Below are 16,722 nucleotides of genomic sequence, written 5' to 3' on the forward strand. Positions count from 1 at the left end.
TACCACTGGTCGTTTTAATCTTCTAGACTAAAGTCAGTCTGGTTGCACAAGTTCCACAGGCTTGGTCTATGGCTTTTTTAATAACAGGAAAGCTCTTACTTTTTAGTGCAAAATGACACATCTCATTGACTGGTGAGGTTTTTTTAACTTTGTTTGTCAAGGGTTGCCCTGGTTGGTACTGGCCAGGAAATGTTGCCAATGCTTATGAACTACATCATACCTGCTGTATATGTGACAAAAGCTGTGAAGCACTAGGAGACAAACAGTGTAGGTGGTATTAAGRTGTAGAGAATTAGTGAGTTGTGTCTGTCAATGACAATTCCAGTAGTAGAGGCTGTGGTGGATGCCTGTATCTTAAATTAAGGAGATCATTTAAGAGTTGAAATTAGGAGGTCAAAGATGTGTAATTAAACTTAAAATGGTAGCTGAAAATTTGGGGGGAAGGGTGGGGTGTTTTTTCTTTCTTTCTTCACAACCACATAGGAAGCAAAATTCTGGCACAGTCATTAGGGCAAAGATGCTGTTTTGTCCTGAGGTGAAGATTTTGGTGATTTAGGGAAATGACTATATGATGTATTAAGGATAATACTGTAATAAAAAATTTAACTGCTGATCTGTAATCTTGTGCTGATGACTTTTATATATACAATGGTAATTGAAATATCAGCCTATGCCTGCATATGGCTTAACCTCCTCCAGCAATGTGAGCAGATGATGCCCCATACTGCTTTCACTGTTTAGAGACCTTGATATTATATTTGAAGTTTCTTTTTGCACCCTATCACTGCAGAGTTGTTTATGCTAGTGTGGCGTGCACATGAGTGGTGATTTTAGTTTTACCAGCTTTCCCACCTCTTGTCTACCACTTCAAACAGTGTAGGGTCAGTTGGAATATAAGACTACTGATGCAAAAGTGAAATGAAAGCCAGGACTAGAGGATGAGACCATACATACATCTGTCATCCATTRTAACAATGATTATGTCAGTTTTAGCCAAAGTATCTTTTCCTAGAGAGCAAGAGATGTTCCTTGCTGGACTCACTAGGGCCAGGCTTTGTGGACTCTGACTCAGAACAGGAAGGTGGGTTTTTTKGAACTTTAAAAATATGATGTATATGTCAGTTCTCTACTTATGCTTATACAAGTTTCAAAAAWGTTTCTTGAGATAGGAATCTGTTCCAGGTGAGGACTCATTATTTTGTGAAATACAGTGTGTCCAAAGCTGCTGAAGACTGGCCAGTGGGAACATCCCAGGGTAGAACATCTCTAGCCCAGTGTGAGTGCATGTATTGATTTATGAAGAGTGAACTTCATATTCAGAGTTTTCAGAGTATATTGTGTTACTGGAAACCTTTCCTTATTTTTCATCCCCTAACTTTTGGGGCAGTAGGGGAAATGGCAAAGATGGGTATTGACTTCTATGTGTAAAATCAATACTAAAATACAAGCTTCCATTCAGGCAAACATTTACTTGGTGGGCTCACAAGTTGCTTGGGCACTCTTCTTRCTTCTCTCCTGGAGACAGCAGATGGCTGAAGTGGGAAGCTACTACAGTTAGTCTGACTACTGAGTAAATGTGTATAATCACACTTAGGTGCTGGTGCAGTTTTCTTGTATAGACAATAACTTAATTCTATCCTACTTGCTTTGCCTTCTTTAAGCTCTGCCAACTGCAGTCACTTTGTAACTTTTATTGGAAGGCAGTCTGTAGAAGAAACAGAATTCAAAAGCTTAATCCACACTTGGAGTTAAATTAGTTTGGGCACATCAAGTTGATAGTAGAAATTTAGTTAAACTGACACAGTTTTGGAGTGGTTGAAGCTGCAACATTTGGCTCCAGTATGGAAGCTAGAGATGAATGTAATCAATATGAAAATTTTCAATGACTTGCTGATGTACATGCTTTAGGTAATCCAAAATGCAGGAGATAAGGTGGCTGAATCTTAACTTCTGTGACATTGGTCCAATCAGTTGCCTTTACCCCACCTCTTTTCCCTGCTTTTACAGTGTAGGGTCTAAGGTTTGCTTTCTGCTCTGGCAGGTTGCTGCCAAGGCAGCCTTTCTGACCCTCCAAACAGCTCACTAGGATCCCATAAATRGGCAGTAAGCAGAGCTGGCTGGACTGTGTGCTGCTGCTCAGTAGCAGGCCAGGTTCTGTGTTAGTGCATGTTTCCCATCACAGTCCATGGTGCTGACCTTGACGGCCTCTCCAGTAGTGCAGCTATAGATGGGGAATCCATTTGCTTTGAATGGGAGGGAACTGAGCCAGGTGGCTTTTCTCAAGAGGGCCTTAGGAAGAGAAGTGTGGCCTGGAAAAAATGGGGTTTAGGTCATATGTTGGAAGCAATCCTTGTGCTGTATTTGTTCTTCAAGATGGTGTGGGGACATGGAGCAGAATACAGTTATCCTTCTTCACATGGAACCTCTAATTAAATGGTGGTGTCAGTGTCATCTTGTGAAGAGTTCCCTTATTGCTAAGAAAAACTAGCTGCACACTTTATCTTGATGCCTATGCCCTTCCCTGCACCAGAAGCAAAATAGTAGTGTGTATCAGCCAGGGGTCTATTTCTATAGGTGATGGCTCAAATACTACATTTTTTTTTCCTGATGGGGTTTTGTAATTTTTATCTACATTAGGTTTGTTGAAATGTCTCACATTTTGTTCTGGAGGATACTTTGACCTCTGGACTGCAGGTTCTTTTAATATGAACTAGGGCCTATAAAGTGGAAAAAAATAACCTGTTACTCACTCATCAGTTAGAAATCCCTGATCTTCAGCTTATGTCTCGTGCTCCAGCTGATTCCATTACCATTTACCTAAGCAATGGATTCAATAAATGAGTAAATATTCTTGACTGAAATTACTTGTACTTTACTAAGCCTTTAAAGGGCTATGGGTGCTTTTTAGAGTCCCTGCCTCATGGAGCATGCATTTTTGGCTGCTAGAAGTGGAACAACTTACTGTGTCAGAAAATGCTGAGCTTGTTATCTGGGAATAAAACCATTAAGTCCATAATTCTGAATTGGAAGCAGAAGAAACAATCTTTAAGTTTTACAGGGAGTGATTCTTCTCCAGGTGCCTCACTTAGTGAAAGAAACAACCCCTTTCACCGAGTCACTGAAGTTGAATGTTTTCCAGATTGGAAACATTTCCATTTAGAACTTGTCCAGCTACTGTTGTGAGGGGTCCTGGCATGTTTTTTCACTTTACTGTTTGCTTCATTGTTTTGCTGAAGCAACAATGACTTGTGTGATAACGCATAATGTGAATCCGAGGTCAAGAAGGCTGAAACTGAAGCTTTGGTCCTTGCACTRAAGAGTAGGTGCTGTCCTGCAAGACTGTGGTGCATCTGGCTGAATGGGTAACAATATTGGTGCAAGTTTGGCTGAAGGAAGTGGGCCTCTGGGAATGTGTTCTTGATTTTTTCCCTAAAGTCTGCTTTTTACTGGTCATTTTGGACCCTTGCTTCACCTTTCTATACATGGCTTTGTTTCGGTAACAAAACTGTCACTCATACTTCCCTAATGGTGGCTGGATAGGAAGTTGCAAAACAGTGTTGACACAGATAGTTAGTTTTCTCAATAAAATTCCCTGGCACTGACAGTGCAGCAGACTGGAGCTGGAGCATCCCATGTGTGCATTATATATCCTTACCATGCTGGAGCTATGGCATCTTGAAAAGAAACCCTGAAACCAGAGAAGGGATGAACATATATACATGTACCTTCATCTGTGGTCATCTGTAAATCTCATTGAAATCAGGGACATGATTGGATCTCTCCTTCTAGCCTGTTATTGAATTGTTGCCTGACCACTCAAGCTCAAATAGGACCTTCACTGGCAGTTTTATCTTTTGTTATTACATCTACTTACTTACAGGTAGCAGGCACAGAGACTGGTTAGAGCATTTCCTAGCTGTTATTACTCAAACACAAATATTCTGGCTGCAGTGTGCATGCCAGTTGTTAAAGGGGTCTGCAAGCGGTAACTAATCAAATCATCTGCAAACACATTTCCTTCTGGTGCTCCAAAGGGAAGTTATTGCTGAATCTCAATGCCAGACAACATTTCTGTCTGCTATGAGTTTCATTCAGGTAGAGGTTGAGCTCAGAGTTAAACYAACACTCTCAGTTCACTTTTTTGAAATGTTAAACAAGTCCAGTTATTTGGCTGTGGCTACATTCAGTGATAAGCAATGGAAGCACAAACCAAGCTGTTCTGATCTGATAAAAGGACAAACAGAAAAAAATTAGGTATGTKTTGTGGCTACTTGGACAGTGAGAGCAGAGATGGGTAAATGAGGTTAGACAGGAGAGCTAAAAATGTGAGGATGTTGAGGTATAGGCATTTGGTTTGGTGAAAGGAAGAAGCTGAGAGAGAAAATAAGTGGTGCTGAATGTACTTGCTTAAAAAGTGATTGGGAAAGCAGTTTCTGTATGGAGGAATTGCCATTTACTGAGATGATCAGCTACTAGTGTGGCAAGAGCCCTGGAATAATCTGTCAAACTAATGGCATGTTGAGTCACTCACAGCTTCTCAGCTGGTGSAAAAGAATCCTAGAAAGACTTGAAGCTTGACACAGATCCAGTCATCCACAGGTGAGGRAGCTGAAGCTGTAGAAGCCCAGCTTGCAAGTGATGCCTGGATCAGTCACTCATACTTGCTGCTGGTGAGCACAATGGTTACAGGGATGTGAGATCTGCTGGAGGAACACTAACAGACAGTTTTTGTCTGTGTCCTAGAAGGTGTTTTCTTGGATGCTTACAGTCTTGGAGGTGCCTTTTATTTTATTGTATAGTTAAAACTACATTGTCAGCTGGTATAATTTTTTGGTTAAATGACTTGGAAATCTCTCTTGGTCCACAAAGCTTCTGAAGAGGTGTTTTAGGACTGAGGACCCCCTGGCATGAGAAGGGGTGTGGAACCTCATTCTTGAAATGCTAGGCTCCTAAATCCATCTCTTTCTCTCCTCTCTTASTAATGGAAAGGATTTAGTGCAAGTTTTCTAAGAGATTTACTAAAAGTTGTGTACCTGTTCCAGAGACTTGGATGAGTTTCTGTCTGTAATGAGTACTTTAATAGCAAATAAACACACCCATTGCAGTTACTTCTATGAAGTAACTAATGTATATTTGTCTTTTTTGTTCTTGCAGTGGTCACAGGAGCTACTGATGGGATTGGAAAAGCCTATGCAGAAGAGGTAAGAATTCTTACCACTTGGAAGTCTGCCTTGATTCTTGTCAATATGTCAAGCTGTCTCAGCTCTGTCAAGCAGCATGTCATATCTCCTCACCTTATCTTAACATAGATATCTGGAGAAAGAGGTCTCCTGCCTTGCCTCTCTCTGCATGCCAAAAGTTGTGTCTCTTTCTGTTAGTTTCTGTTATTTGTGAAATATATTTTCAGCTCATACTTAGTCCTTCAGTTTTTATTTTTAACTTTTTTAGGTTTTTKTAAGAATTTTAACTTTCTCAGCCCTTGGTATTTCCTTTTGGTACTTCCAGGTACTGACTAAATGGCATTTATAGCTGCCAGCAGTGTGTTCCAATTATTTCCTCTAGTTCATGAAGTCTCTGAACTGGGTTTTACCTTTATCTCTTTTACTGTACTTTTGCTCTTGATAGATATGTGGGCTCCAAATATATTTCATATACTGGAATGTATCGCTTAAGACAGAAAGTGCCTGTTAGTATGGGGTAATTTAGCCTGTAAGCCCGGAGAACATAATGACAAATAGTGCTGACTGCAACAATTTATAGCAAAAGTAACTTTAAACTCAGCATTAGTATGAAAGTGAGCCTGTCTGTACTCATTTTCGTGTTCTCTGAAACAYCGGCATGACTTTGTGTGAGATCAGCTGAGAGAGATTCCCTTTTTCTTGATAATTTTTTTTTGTTTTGCAAATTCCACAGGTAAAATGGTAGTCCTCTTCATGGGTAGTCTGTCATCCTGATGTGCCTTACCCTGCTACCTGCACTCCCAGCCCCCAAATTCCTTTCTACTTTSCAGGAAGTAGTACCTCATACTCCTGGTTCAAGAAAAGGGAGTTGGCTGCAGAAGGAATTAAGCCTGGTGCCAACAGCACCTGATACTGGCATATTGCACACAGCTCATATGTGCCAGATATCCTGGTTACATGGCACTGAAGCAAATGATGCAATATTTAATTTTAACTGTCCAGAGCAAGTGAAAGGAGGTCACTGTGCCCACAGCAGAGCATTGTAAGAAGTCCTCTGCTGTGGGAGACAAGCCCTGAATCGTGGGAGATCGGTTTCTGGATCTATGTGTTAAGTTATTGGGTGAATAAAACTACAGCTTGCTTTGTGTTCTGTAATGTCTCCAAGAACTAGGCTGCTTTTGAGCATGAATGTGTGCTGCTGGCAGACTACTGCATTCAAACCCCCATTAGGAAAGCCACGACAAGTATGAGATGCTRTTGGAAAACCATGTCTATTATAGCTGCCTTGCAGTGGTTGCTGTAGGCACAGAGCACCCCAAAAGCACCCCAAAGGGGACAGATACTCATTCTTGGGCTGTAGAATAAAACACACTCTTCACAAGTTGTCTTTTTTACTTACATATTTATTTGGAATAAAGCACAAATCCATCCTTTGACAGCTTGGATGGGTGAAAAAAACTCACTAAAGTGTGGATATAGGATGAAATGTGGAATACCTGAAAAGGCTTCTCAATCTTTAAATTCACTCTGGCGATATCTTCAGAAGACTGCCAGCAGAGGCTTGATTTTCTACTAAAAATTCCCTTCTGGCTACTATAAATTCCACTGGCATATGGCTGCTTGGGCCCTGATGGGTGTGATTATAATCATGCAGACAACTTCCTTTTCCTTGGAGGAATTTGTGAGAATTGTAACTGTGTTGAGAATTGCCTCTTTTAAAGTTTGATACTGTCTCACTGGAAAGTGATGGAGGAGCTTTGACTGTATGGATTCTTGGGTTATACTCTGCTCTGTAGATTATTTTCCTTTTCTAGACAAAGAACTGTTTTTATACTTTCACTCTTGCAGCATTGAAGACCTTTATTCTTTGCCCAGCTCTGATATCCTTATCATTGCTAGATCACCCCTTTGTGAAAGGTCACATTTTTTGAGGGTATGGTCTAGAGTCACTATTTGTTGCCCCTCTATCATTATCTTCTGTTTGCTTTTGAAAATCATTGGTTAAAATTTAATCTTAGATGTACTTGTGTGCTAGTGACAAACTAGAGGTTTTGATCCCATTGCATACTCTGCAATACTCTACTATGCCCATCTGTTTAGCACTGCATTTTTAGATTCTCCTGCTATGTGTACTCTAACAATAGCTTTAACCTTGCTTTGGTTGGCTGTTCATGTCAGTCTTTTCCATCCTGGAGAGAAAGGGTTTAAACAGCAGCTAGGTTTTGCTACCAAAGTGGAAAATATGGTASTGACTAACATGGCATTTAAGGAAATCAAACATGTCCATTCATCAGCTCCATTAGAATGGTGACCCTTGCTTGCATCAGTCCTTAGGCTACAAGAGTATCTTCCCAACATATCCTACTCTGGGTGAGTTTTAATGTTAAGTTTTAAGATCTTGCCATTCAGCCGTTTCAGGACCCTAAGGACATTGGCCAAAGAGACAAGTATAATAGTAGGTTATCTGCAAAGCAAGGGGGTCTTCCTTGATTCCTGTATAAAAATGTAATTAGTTACTGGGGTCTAGGGGATCATTATCTCTCTTTGCATAATTGTGGCTCCTTTCAACCAATTAGGCTAAAACCAACCAATGAAGGCAGTAGAAACTAATCTGGTTGCGTCAAGCACCTTAATTGAACTTGCTCTCAAATGCTGTCTCTTTTCCAAATTTGATYACTTCTCTTAGTGATATTTGTTCCTAGGTCCAGGATCTTATGTTGAGTGCTTTATGTGCTCTGTACTTAGAACTCCACTTATAAATGGGTTTACAGATTTCAGGTGTACTTCTCAGAGTGCATCCCTTTAGTGTGAACCTAGCAGTGGTTTCTGTCAAGCCTGCTCCTGTGGTGGAAATTCTCTAAATGTGGTGAGGTTCCACTGGCTGGATGGATTGGCATCACTTTACTTCCTTGGCTTCTGAGACAAGTACAGCTGGATACTTTTCCATTAAGCCCAGGTACCTACTGAAGCAGTCTGAGGTGAGTGCTGAAAGAGAGCAAACCATTCTGTCACCAGTCTGGACCWTACACTCATGAGGAAGATCTCTGGGGCTTTTTTGCTTCATGAGACCGTGGTTATTTTGGATTCTGAGTAGGTTCTGTCAGTGTCCTGACAGGTTAGGTAACCAAAGCCTTCGGTGCCTTGATCCTGTGGAATGAGAGTGCCATTCCCTTCTTCCTGGTGCCCTCCCAACTTACTGTGGGCATTATGTAAAATGTGTTCCAGTGAGCCAGGTGCKGATCTGCAGGTGGATGGGTATGTTCATCCCTTTTAGACAGTAATCCTTGTAACAYCACGTCATTTCCTCGAGCAGAAAGCTTAAATTACCAGTGAGCCTGAACTTTGCAGCTGTTTCTTAGTGATTCCTATGGTGTCTTTGGTTTCACCACACCTCACTYAATGCTCATGAGATCTAGTATGTGATTTCTACTGCTTAGGGATCACACATGGGAGTAAAGTATGGAGTTCACTGATGAATTCTGTCATACCTTTCTCTGACAGGATCACTACCGGTTTGCATACTCCTGCTGGAAAAGTAGATGACATTTAAGCCTCTTCGGGTTGTTGCTGTACTAAACAGTGATGTTTTGAGGTTTTTGGGTCTGTGTGTTTTTTTGGTTGGTTGGTTGTTATTTTTTTTTTGTTGTGTTTTTTTTTTTAATTCAGTTGGAGACCTATTTTCRTCAGCATCCGAAGGCAGTGAAGGAGTTTTATGGGAGCAATGACAACAAGCATGTTTTTGTGTATGTAGGTCTATAGTGTCGGAAAGGCTGTGTCACTTTGAACTGTGGATATATTGTTCCTACTTACTATAGTCACAAACATTGTTTTCATTGCAGAGTAATTCAGTTACATAACTGTCTTCCTGCAGACACTTTTCAATTKAGTTGCTAAATCCCCTTTTAAACTTGCAGTGGTAGGTCTGATTTGATGACCAGGTTATGCTCCAGCCGCAGCTTAAGTTCCACAGATAGCTTTCCTGGAAGAGTTTCRGAAGTAAACTTTATACCTATGAGTAGTACAAAGTAGGAGTGAGCCTTACTGGAGGAAGGAAGTATTGAGTTGCAACGCAGGTGTTSAAGTGACCATGGTTATCTTAACTTGGCATCTTAAACTTCATTAGGGGTAATAATGAATGAGTCTTTGCTCTCACTTGCAGCAGTAGTGTTAAAGTTTTGTAAAATATTTACTGTTGGTTTTCTATTTTATAAATATGCTTATCCACTAYGTTAGATGACTGAGAAGATAACAAATTTGGTGTAAAGAGAATTAAGTTAAGAAATAGCATGGAAGTATTTGTCCTGGTTTTCCCCTTCACGTTTCTATTTAAAATTGTATTTTTTTCAGACTTGCGGTCATATATTGTTGTGATGTTTTAATTTTGCAATTCCTTCAATTAGGATACTAACTTGGCAGTGATTTATGACTATTCTAATGTCTCCTGTTTTGTTTTCTTGCAGTTGGCAAAACGTGGAATGAAAGTGGTTCTAATCAGTAGGTCAAAAGAAAAACTGGACCAGGTTTCTAGTGAAATAAGTGAGTTAAAACTTCTTCCCTAAACTTCACTTGCATGCTTATTAATAAATGCAATTGTACATGAYTTTCATACATGCTAATGTATACAGCTCTGGTTTTGAAAAAGGTTTGTTCTTGTGCACAGTGCAAATGTTACAGGAAGGGTAACATAAGTGGTAAAGGCCTTGCAGATCAATTTTACAGCTGTTCATATTTAACTGAGAACAATGGGGTTTAATTCTGGAATAAGTACTCCTGTTAGTCTTCCATAAGAACAGTTTACCAGGCCAGACTGAAATACCACCTATGCACAAAGTAGTAGCTGTGTAAAATCACAATTAGACAAGAAACATGTAGTTGTTTCTCCATCTGAATATTCCCTCAGTTTGAAGCAAGGTTCATTTCATAGGCTCCAGCATAAGGGTATTTCTTTGCAACTAGAAGTTGTTGAAAACATTTTCCTTATGTTGCTTGTTGTCTTATCAAGTATACAAATTTGTTGTGGGCAGCTTACCCCTTCTACCTCTTTTTTTTTGTTTGAACAAACTACTCAAATATTAGATTAGAGACATGTAAGCTCTTTGGAGATGGTGAGTGTTCATAGTCATAAGAATATATGGAATGAGTTGAATATATGGAATGAGTTAATGTGTTTAAGAACCTATATTAGGGATTGTGTCTGCAGCAAGTGTGTAGTAAATGTCTGTAATGGAAAAATAAGGGAGCAACTTAAGTATTTCAGTCACAAATGGATATTTGTACAGGAGCAGTTAGGAAAAAGCTTCCYCAAGTCTCATGCTGACAAATGATTTTCCAATCAGAACAAAGTATAATCTAACCCCCAAGAATTCCTCTTCTAATCTATCTCTCTTTTACTAAGGCATATTTCATGCAACATTATCAGTTTGTGTAGAGTATGTCAAGATAAAGTGAGAAATGTAACCGTGTGAAAAGGTTTTGATAAGCAGGAGTAGGAGTTGTGTACTGTAAAGCAGGTTTCTCAGCATAATGATGTTGGATAAAGAAACCTTTAAGATGATGCTTCTGTGTTACCCTCCTTTGTCTTGCTTAGGCTTTCTAGAATGGTTTGTCTATATAATGCAGATAATGGTTAGAATTSCTCTCTTTCAAAGGTCATAAATATATAGTTTTGGCTTAAGTTTATTTTTAAAATTTAAATTTATTTTAAAATTTCAGTGAATTTGTCAGTGTCACTGTTCCACTGTAAARTACAATCCCCTAAATCAAGTGTTAACACACTGTCCTTTACTAAGTTGTAAGGGATTGCTGAGTGAAAGTAAGGATGACTGAAAAACTCAAGGACTTCAACTTGCTAAGCAGTAGCTGTTGTGCTAGAGCTGTGAAAGTCAGGGCATACAGTTCCATTGATATAAATGTCACTTTCTGTGATTTTTAGTGTCCAATGTAAGATGGCACATGAAAATGTTTTCTAGAAGAAAATGATTCCTTTCTGTGTGTGTGTTGAAGTATCCTGCATTTAAGGATGCTGCTGCAGTGTCACCTGTGATGCTCTGATCAATACAGTGGCAGTGTAAATGCAGCAGAATAGGTGTCACTGCCTGGGCACCTGTGTCACTGCTGATGCTTGCTGCCAATATGTAAAGAAGGTACAACAAGGTGGTCTTTTGGTGGTTCACTGCACTAGCTGGATGATAGTTTGCTGCATTTGTGTGGGCACGTGCAGTCACGTTTCTAGCAACGTTCCATAAAATTGTTTTGCTAAGTAAAACTATAACTGAAAGAAGTTTCTACAAATAATCTTGTTCTGGAATCAAACACCTTTGCATGTAGTGACAAGCTTCCTGAAAGTGGTCATAACCCTTTCTGTAACAGTCTGGGATATCTCTTTCTCCCTGGGAATTAAGCATGATRCTGACAAGACAGATAAATCTACTGCTTTGAGCTTCAGCAGCACTTACATGATAGCTGCTGGGGGAGGCCCTCAGATTAAAAAAGTAGGTACATGTACCTATGTGAAGCAGCCTGTAATACATAATTACTGTTAGGCCTCACCCAAACATTTTTGTGCTTCCTTTCCTAAGCCATTCTGAAATGAGATGACTCACGCTGGGTTTTCAGAACACTTCTTTTGACAACACTGAGCTACTGAAAAATATACCTTGTTCATTGTGGCATATGCTGAAGGATTAGGATAGTCTACATAATCAAGCTAGCCTGAGTCGCACTTTCAGATTCTGCAAGGTTTTRGCTGGACAGAGTTGTCTTGTATTCGATCTCATGTGGTTTCTGCAGTCTGTTTAGATGCTGTCATATATAAGATGGGTGACCTTCTTAACGGTAAGGCTGTAATTACTTGAGAGTAAACTTTCCTTGCAGGCTTCTAAGGTAGCTTTAAACTTCTTCATGGTGGTCCATTGTTCTTCAAATTGCCACRAGCTTGCTCCTCTTGAGTAATGACTCTTAATCATTTTAAGGAAGAAAGGCTGTTTAACTAATTCCAGTTCTTTGAGTTGTGCTATTCTGTCCATGTTTTTGGTTTCCTTCTCCTTTTCACTTATCAGTGTCATGCTTATCCTACTGTATGAATAAATGCACTCTGCCGCAAATAATGAGAGGGCTTTTGAGGATCAGGTATGCTCATTCTATTTTAGAAKTCTCTTCTTCCACTCATAGGACAGACTTCTACTAGGAGTGACATCTATTTACAAAATGCAAGTTGTATAACCACCATCCTAAGGGAAGTACTGATATGTCTTTCTGGACATTAAATGCCAGCTGACCTGGAGCTTATTTTTTTCTTTTATGCATATGCACATTAAAGTGGCTGAACYGATGTTACAGGAATGCCAGATGTTCTGAACAAGCAGCTCAATTTGAGCAACAAAAATTAGTGGGTTAATTACAAGTTAAAGATTTTAGAAGACTTTTCACTGTGTTTKCAAAAGCTTTTTTTTTTACGGAGTATTTTGGTGTTTTAGGATTTGCCATGAAAGAGAAATTCTGCTTTCTGTTCCTTAAGAATAGCGTAGAGGCCACTGACTGAAGAAATAATTTTGAATTTCCTCTTTAGTCATCATGGACAGCCTTTATGAAGAATTATATAAGTTTTATGGAAATATATTTGATCTTTTAATCAAGTTGTCACGCACAAGCACAGACTATTAAGGTCACTATAAAAAATGCTTGTCTAGTTTAGTTCATGCTGCTTCACAGTTCCAGCTCTTTTCTGAAGTGTCTGTTGCATTGCATTGTTAAACACTTCCAAAGGTTCAGGGAGGAACAGAAAGAAAATTTCTCTGTGAATGGAGACAATTGGTTGAGTGCCGCATAATGTCTGTTCCTTGATTTCCTGTATTTGATAATGAGCATGGTCCAAGACATCTCATGTGCTCTGTGCCAGTAGTTGGTTCTCGAACCATGGATTTGCAGGCAGAAAAGCTTCAGTTACTGCACTGATAGGTTTGTTCTGAGGAGAATTGAGAACGACTTTGCTGTAGGAAGTTATTACCTAGGGGCTGCAATGTGAACAATGTAGTGCAGACCAGATAAGCAGGGGAAAAACTTCAGTGTTGGTCCATAGGGAAATTGTCAAAAGAATTTGATATTGGCATCCACTGTTASCTGGTAGCTTCATAGGTCAGGACATGAAGTTGTGCATGAGCTGCAAGAACCAGGAAAAGATGGTTCTTGTAGCTTGCTAGTGTTCCTACTTGGAAGTCTAAGCAGCTACTTACTTGTAGGTGAGGGCATATAAAAGCAACGTGGCAGATTTTGAGTCTGTCATCAGTTACTAGATAATTAAAAGAAATTCCTGTTTGCTGCTTTAAAGTTGGTGGTTTATTGTCGCGTACACCCGGGTGATAAAATTGGCTCAGATAAATTGTTTGAATTGAGAGAAGTCAATTGTTTGTCCAGTGTATTCTCACAAATGAGTATTTAATTGGAATATACTGTAAGCCTTTCATACTGTTTGAGAACTAATGTCCAAAACTTTGATTCTCCTACATGTCTATAAGAAAGTGCAGATTTCTTCTATAAGAAAATATATGRTTTTTGCAGTTAAAATCTGTGTAGCTGACTATTTTGTTTCAATACATTTCCTCAGCCTGGTGTGTAGTGTATCTAAGTTGCTTGATCATGGAAATTGCATCTTGAACTATTCTCTAACCCTAAGATTTTTGGGTATTGTAAACTGGTACCTGTCATTCTTATACAGATCTGTTGTTTTCTTATTACTCTGCCATGATTTTTGAGTACAAAAAAAAGAGATGTGGTGCAAAAAGCAGAAATGTTTCTTCTCCATTTCCTAGGCAGGTGGGTTTCACAGTTTTTTGCTTTCTTGGCAACCAGGTGGTGGGCAGCATTTTGATGCTGAGCCCTGTGCTTGTGCCCCATCCCTTACCATGACCCACTGCAACAAAAGGGCCATACCCCCTTGACAATTCTGCTCCCTGCAGATGGTCACCTGTACCTCCCTTGGAGTGCTTGGCTCCTTCATCTCTGCCCTGTTACCTGGATTTCCTCCCTGCTGTGCCCCAGTAAATCCTCCTCACATTTTGGAGTTGGCAAGTAATAATATTTGTATTTAATAGAAGAGGTTGAAGTGCAGAGAGGCCCTGTAAGGAAGGGGACATCTTCTTACTTTTCTTGCACTGAAATGACAAGGTTCACTTGCCTGAGTTTAACTTGAAGACTAAGTGAATCSGGCAGTTATTTTGACCTTTTGTGATCTATTTCAAGGTAAATTAATGTGTTTGCAGCCTTCTATCATCTGAGCCAGGTTCAGCATGACATACTTGAAATCCCCCTATATTTCTTGAACTTAAAAAAATGGCTTAAAATATTTTGGAGTTGTTTTGATGCACTGAAGTCACTTTTCAAATAAAGCTGTAGTGTAAGGATCTGTGATTCAAAATGAGCTCTTGGATTTAATCTCTGAAGRAAGTTTCCCATGGATGAAATGAAGGAAGTTCTCTTGGTTTTGCTTTGTGTGAGCCACTTACTAAAGGAGCAATTGGCAGAAACTGTAGAGAGCTGACAGAGGATTCAAACTGAATTAATTTTTATTAATTTGTTACWAAATTAAATAGATGAACCCTGATGTAAAAGATAGAGCAATTGGGAAGGGAGCTTATTTTTCATTTTTTTCTTCTTAAGAAGAATTCTGCTTCTGAGGTTTTTTCTGGATTCCTCCCCTCTTTTTTATCATCTTCTCTTAAATTTTCTCAGTGACATTTTGCATGGATTAATTTAAAAAAATTGAGTAGACTACTTAGAGAGAAGCACTTGACAGATGTCCTGCAAGCTACAGGATGCAGTCCTAGAATTACTTCATCTCTTGGGAGAGTTTTGAGGCAGCAACCTGATAGGACAAGCCACAAGTAAAATCTTCTGCAGATGACTAGTGATACCCTTACAGAAGGACTTTGTTTCCATATCAACTGTCAGCAAATCGAGTAACAAACTACTTGTCACAGGTGCTTTTAAGGATGAAAACTAGTTTAAGGAAGTTTAGTGGTCAGTATTATGGGTTCCACATAGAAGTAAGTGAGCTGGTGCTTTTTTACACCTGGCAGGACTGAGTGAGCCTCTTCCAGAAAGAAGGAGCTTGCTGTGAACCTCATTGCCAGTGTGTTTCTATGCAGTATTTATTAGTAGTTTATAAACCCAGAAAGTCCAGGGAAAGAATTGTGTGAAGGTTATTTAAATGGGAATTAAGTGCTTTGGGTTTCCTTGTCTGAATGTAAACACAGCAGAAGTAGCCTCCTCCTTTCCTTACATACTCTGTATGTTGTGCCTGTAGGTTCAGGACTAACTCTGGGACCTAGTGGTTTCTTGAGTCAGAAAGTTTTCCATGTTAGGTAATTGTATCAATGGGCAGGTGACGTCCTTGGTACTTACGAAACTCCGACTTGAACAACCAGAAATTGTTGCATCTGCAAACGTTCAGGGTCACTGCTGCCTCTTGCCTGGCAGTAGTTGGGTGGGGGAATAGTTTGCCTTTTCTGTAATACACAGAAACTTAATTCCCATYTCTGCTAACAACCTGTTTGTTACGTAAAGTTTTAGGGAGGCCAGAATAAGAGCYCTTGTGCCAGTTCATTAAACGCTTCCCTTAACATGAAAGCTGCAATCTATTGTTTATCACTTTTAGTGTAAAATAAGCTGAACATTACATGAAAAGATAAGTATTGGATTGTTTTCACATTGGATTGGGTGAAAGTCTGTTTTGCAAATCTGGTTTTAGCCAGTTGGTGGAAGCTCTATTGCCAAGAGACTTAAAATCAGGCCTTTTGAGTGTCTCTGCAGGGAATAGTCTCTCTCTGCCACAAGAAAGGAGTGGATGATGCAAACACTGCTGTCCTCCTTCTGCAACTTCCTTCGATGAATGTGCATTTTAGTCTTATGTCACATTTTTAGCAGGTTAAGTTCCATTACATCAAGTCCTTTTTATCTGTCAAAGCTGTAAAAATCCCTGATAGACTTCTCTGCTGAGGAAATGGTGATAATCACTTCTACRTTTTTTCAGGAGTATGTTGTGGTGAGGAAAAAATTGCTAGTTAGTAGTTCTTCATAAAGAAAGGAAACTCAATTTATTGTGCAACAAATTCTTAAAAAAATATCATTGTAGATGAGAAATAAACAATTTTCAAAATGGTGTAGCTACTGGATAAAAGTGTGTCTGCCRTGTAACTCCTTAAGCATGTGCCATGCTTCCAGTGTAGAAATGGGGGTATTCTATTACCTTTGGCAGTAGGTGTGGACTAATTAACAATGTATTTTCCCTTACAAGTAACACTTTGGAAAATCCTGAAAACTGTGCTTTTAAGTGCCTGTCTTTGGGATACAGCAAACATTTTACTGTGGATGCTGAATTGGAGACATAAAAATAATCTGAATTAGCCTAGAAACTTGTTTCCCTTTTAAAATTTGCTTTAATTCAAGTAGAGTGACTGACTTAAATGTCATGAAGTTGAATTGAGAGAAGAGGCACCATTTTTTTCTTGTTAATCCATAGTGTAACACCTTTCAGTCTCTATATTCT

The 16,722-nt window shown here is 39.4% G+C and overlaps 1 protein-coding gene across 1 annotated transcript in view; it reads left to right on the forward strand.

Moving 5' to 3' along the window:
- Positions 1 to 16,722, forward strand: part of HSD17B12 (hydroxysteroid 17-beta dehydrogenase 12) — an 80,940-nt gene that overhangs the window by 26,720 nt on the left and 37,498 nt on the right. The window contains 2 exon segments of the mRNA XM_057364188.1: positions 5,155 to 5,201; positions 9,641 to 9,716. Coding sequence (XP_057220171.1) covers positions 5,155 to 5,201; positions 9,641 to 9,716 — 123 coding nt within the window.

This window comes from Malurus melanocephalus, unplaced genomic scaffold (genome assembly GCF_030028575.1).
Source record: "Malurus melanocephalus ecotype Western Australia unplaced genomic scaffold, MMel_1.1 scaffold_2, whole genome shotgun sequence".
Lineage (NCBI taxonomy): Eukaryota > Metazoa > Chordata > Aves > Passeriformes > Maluridae > Malurus > Malurus melanocephalus.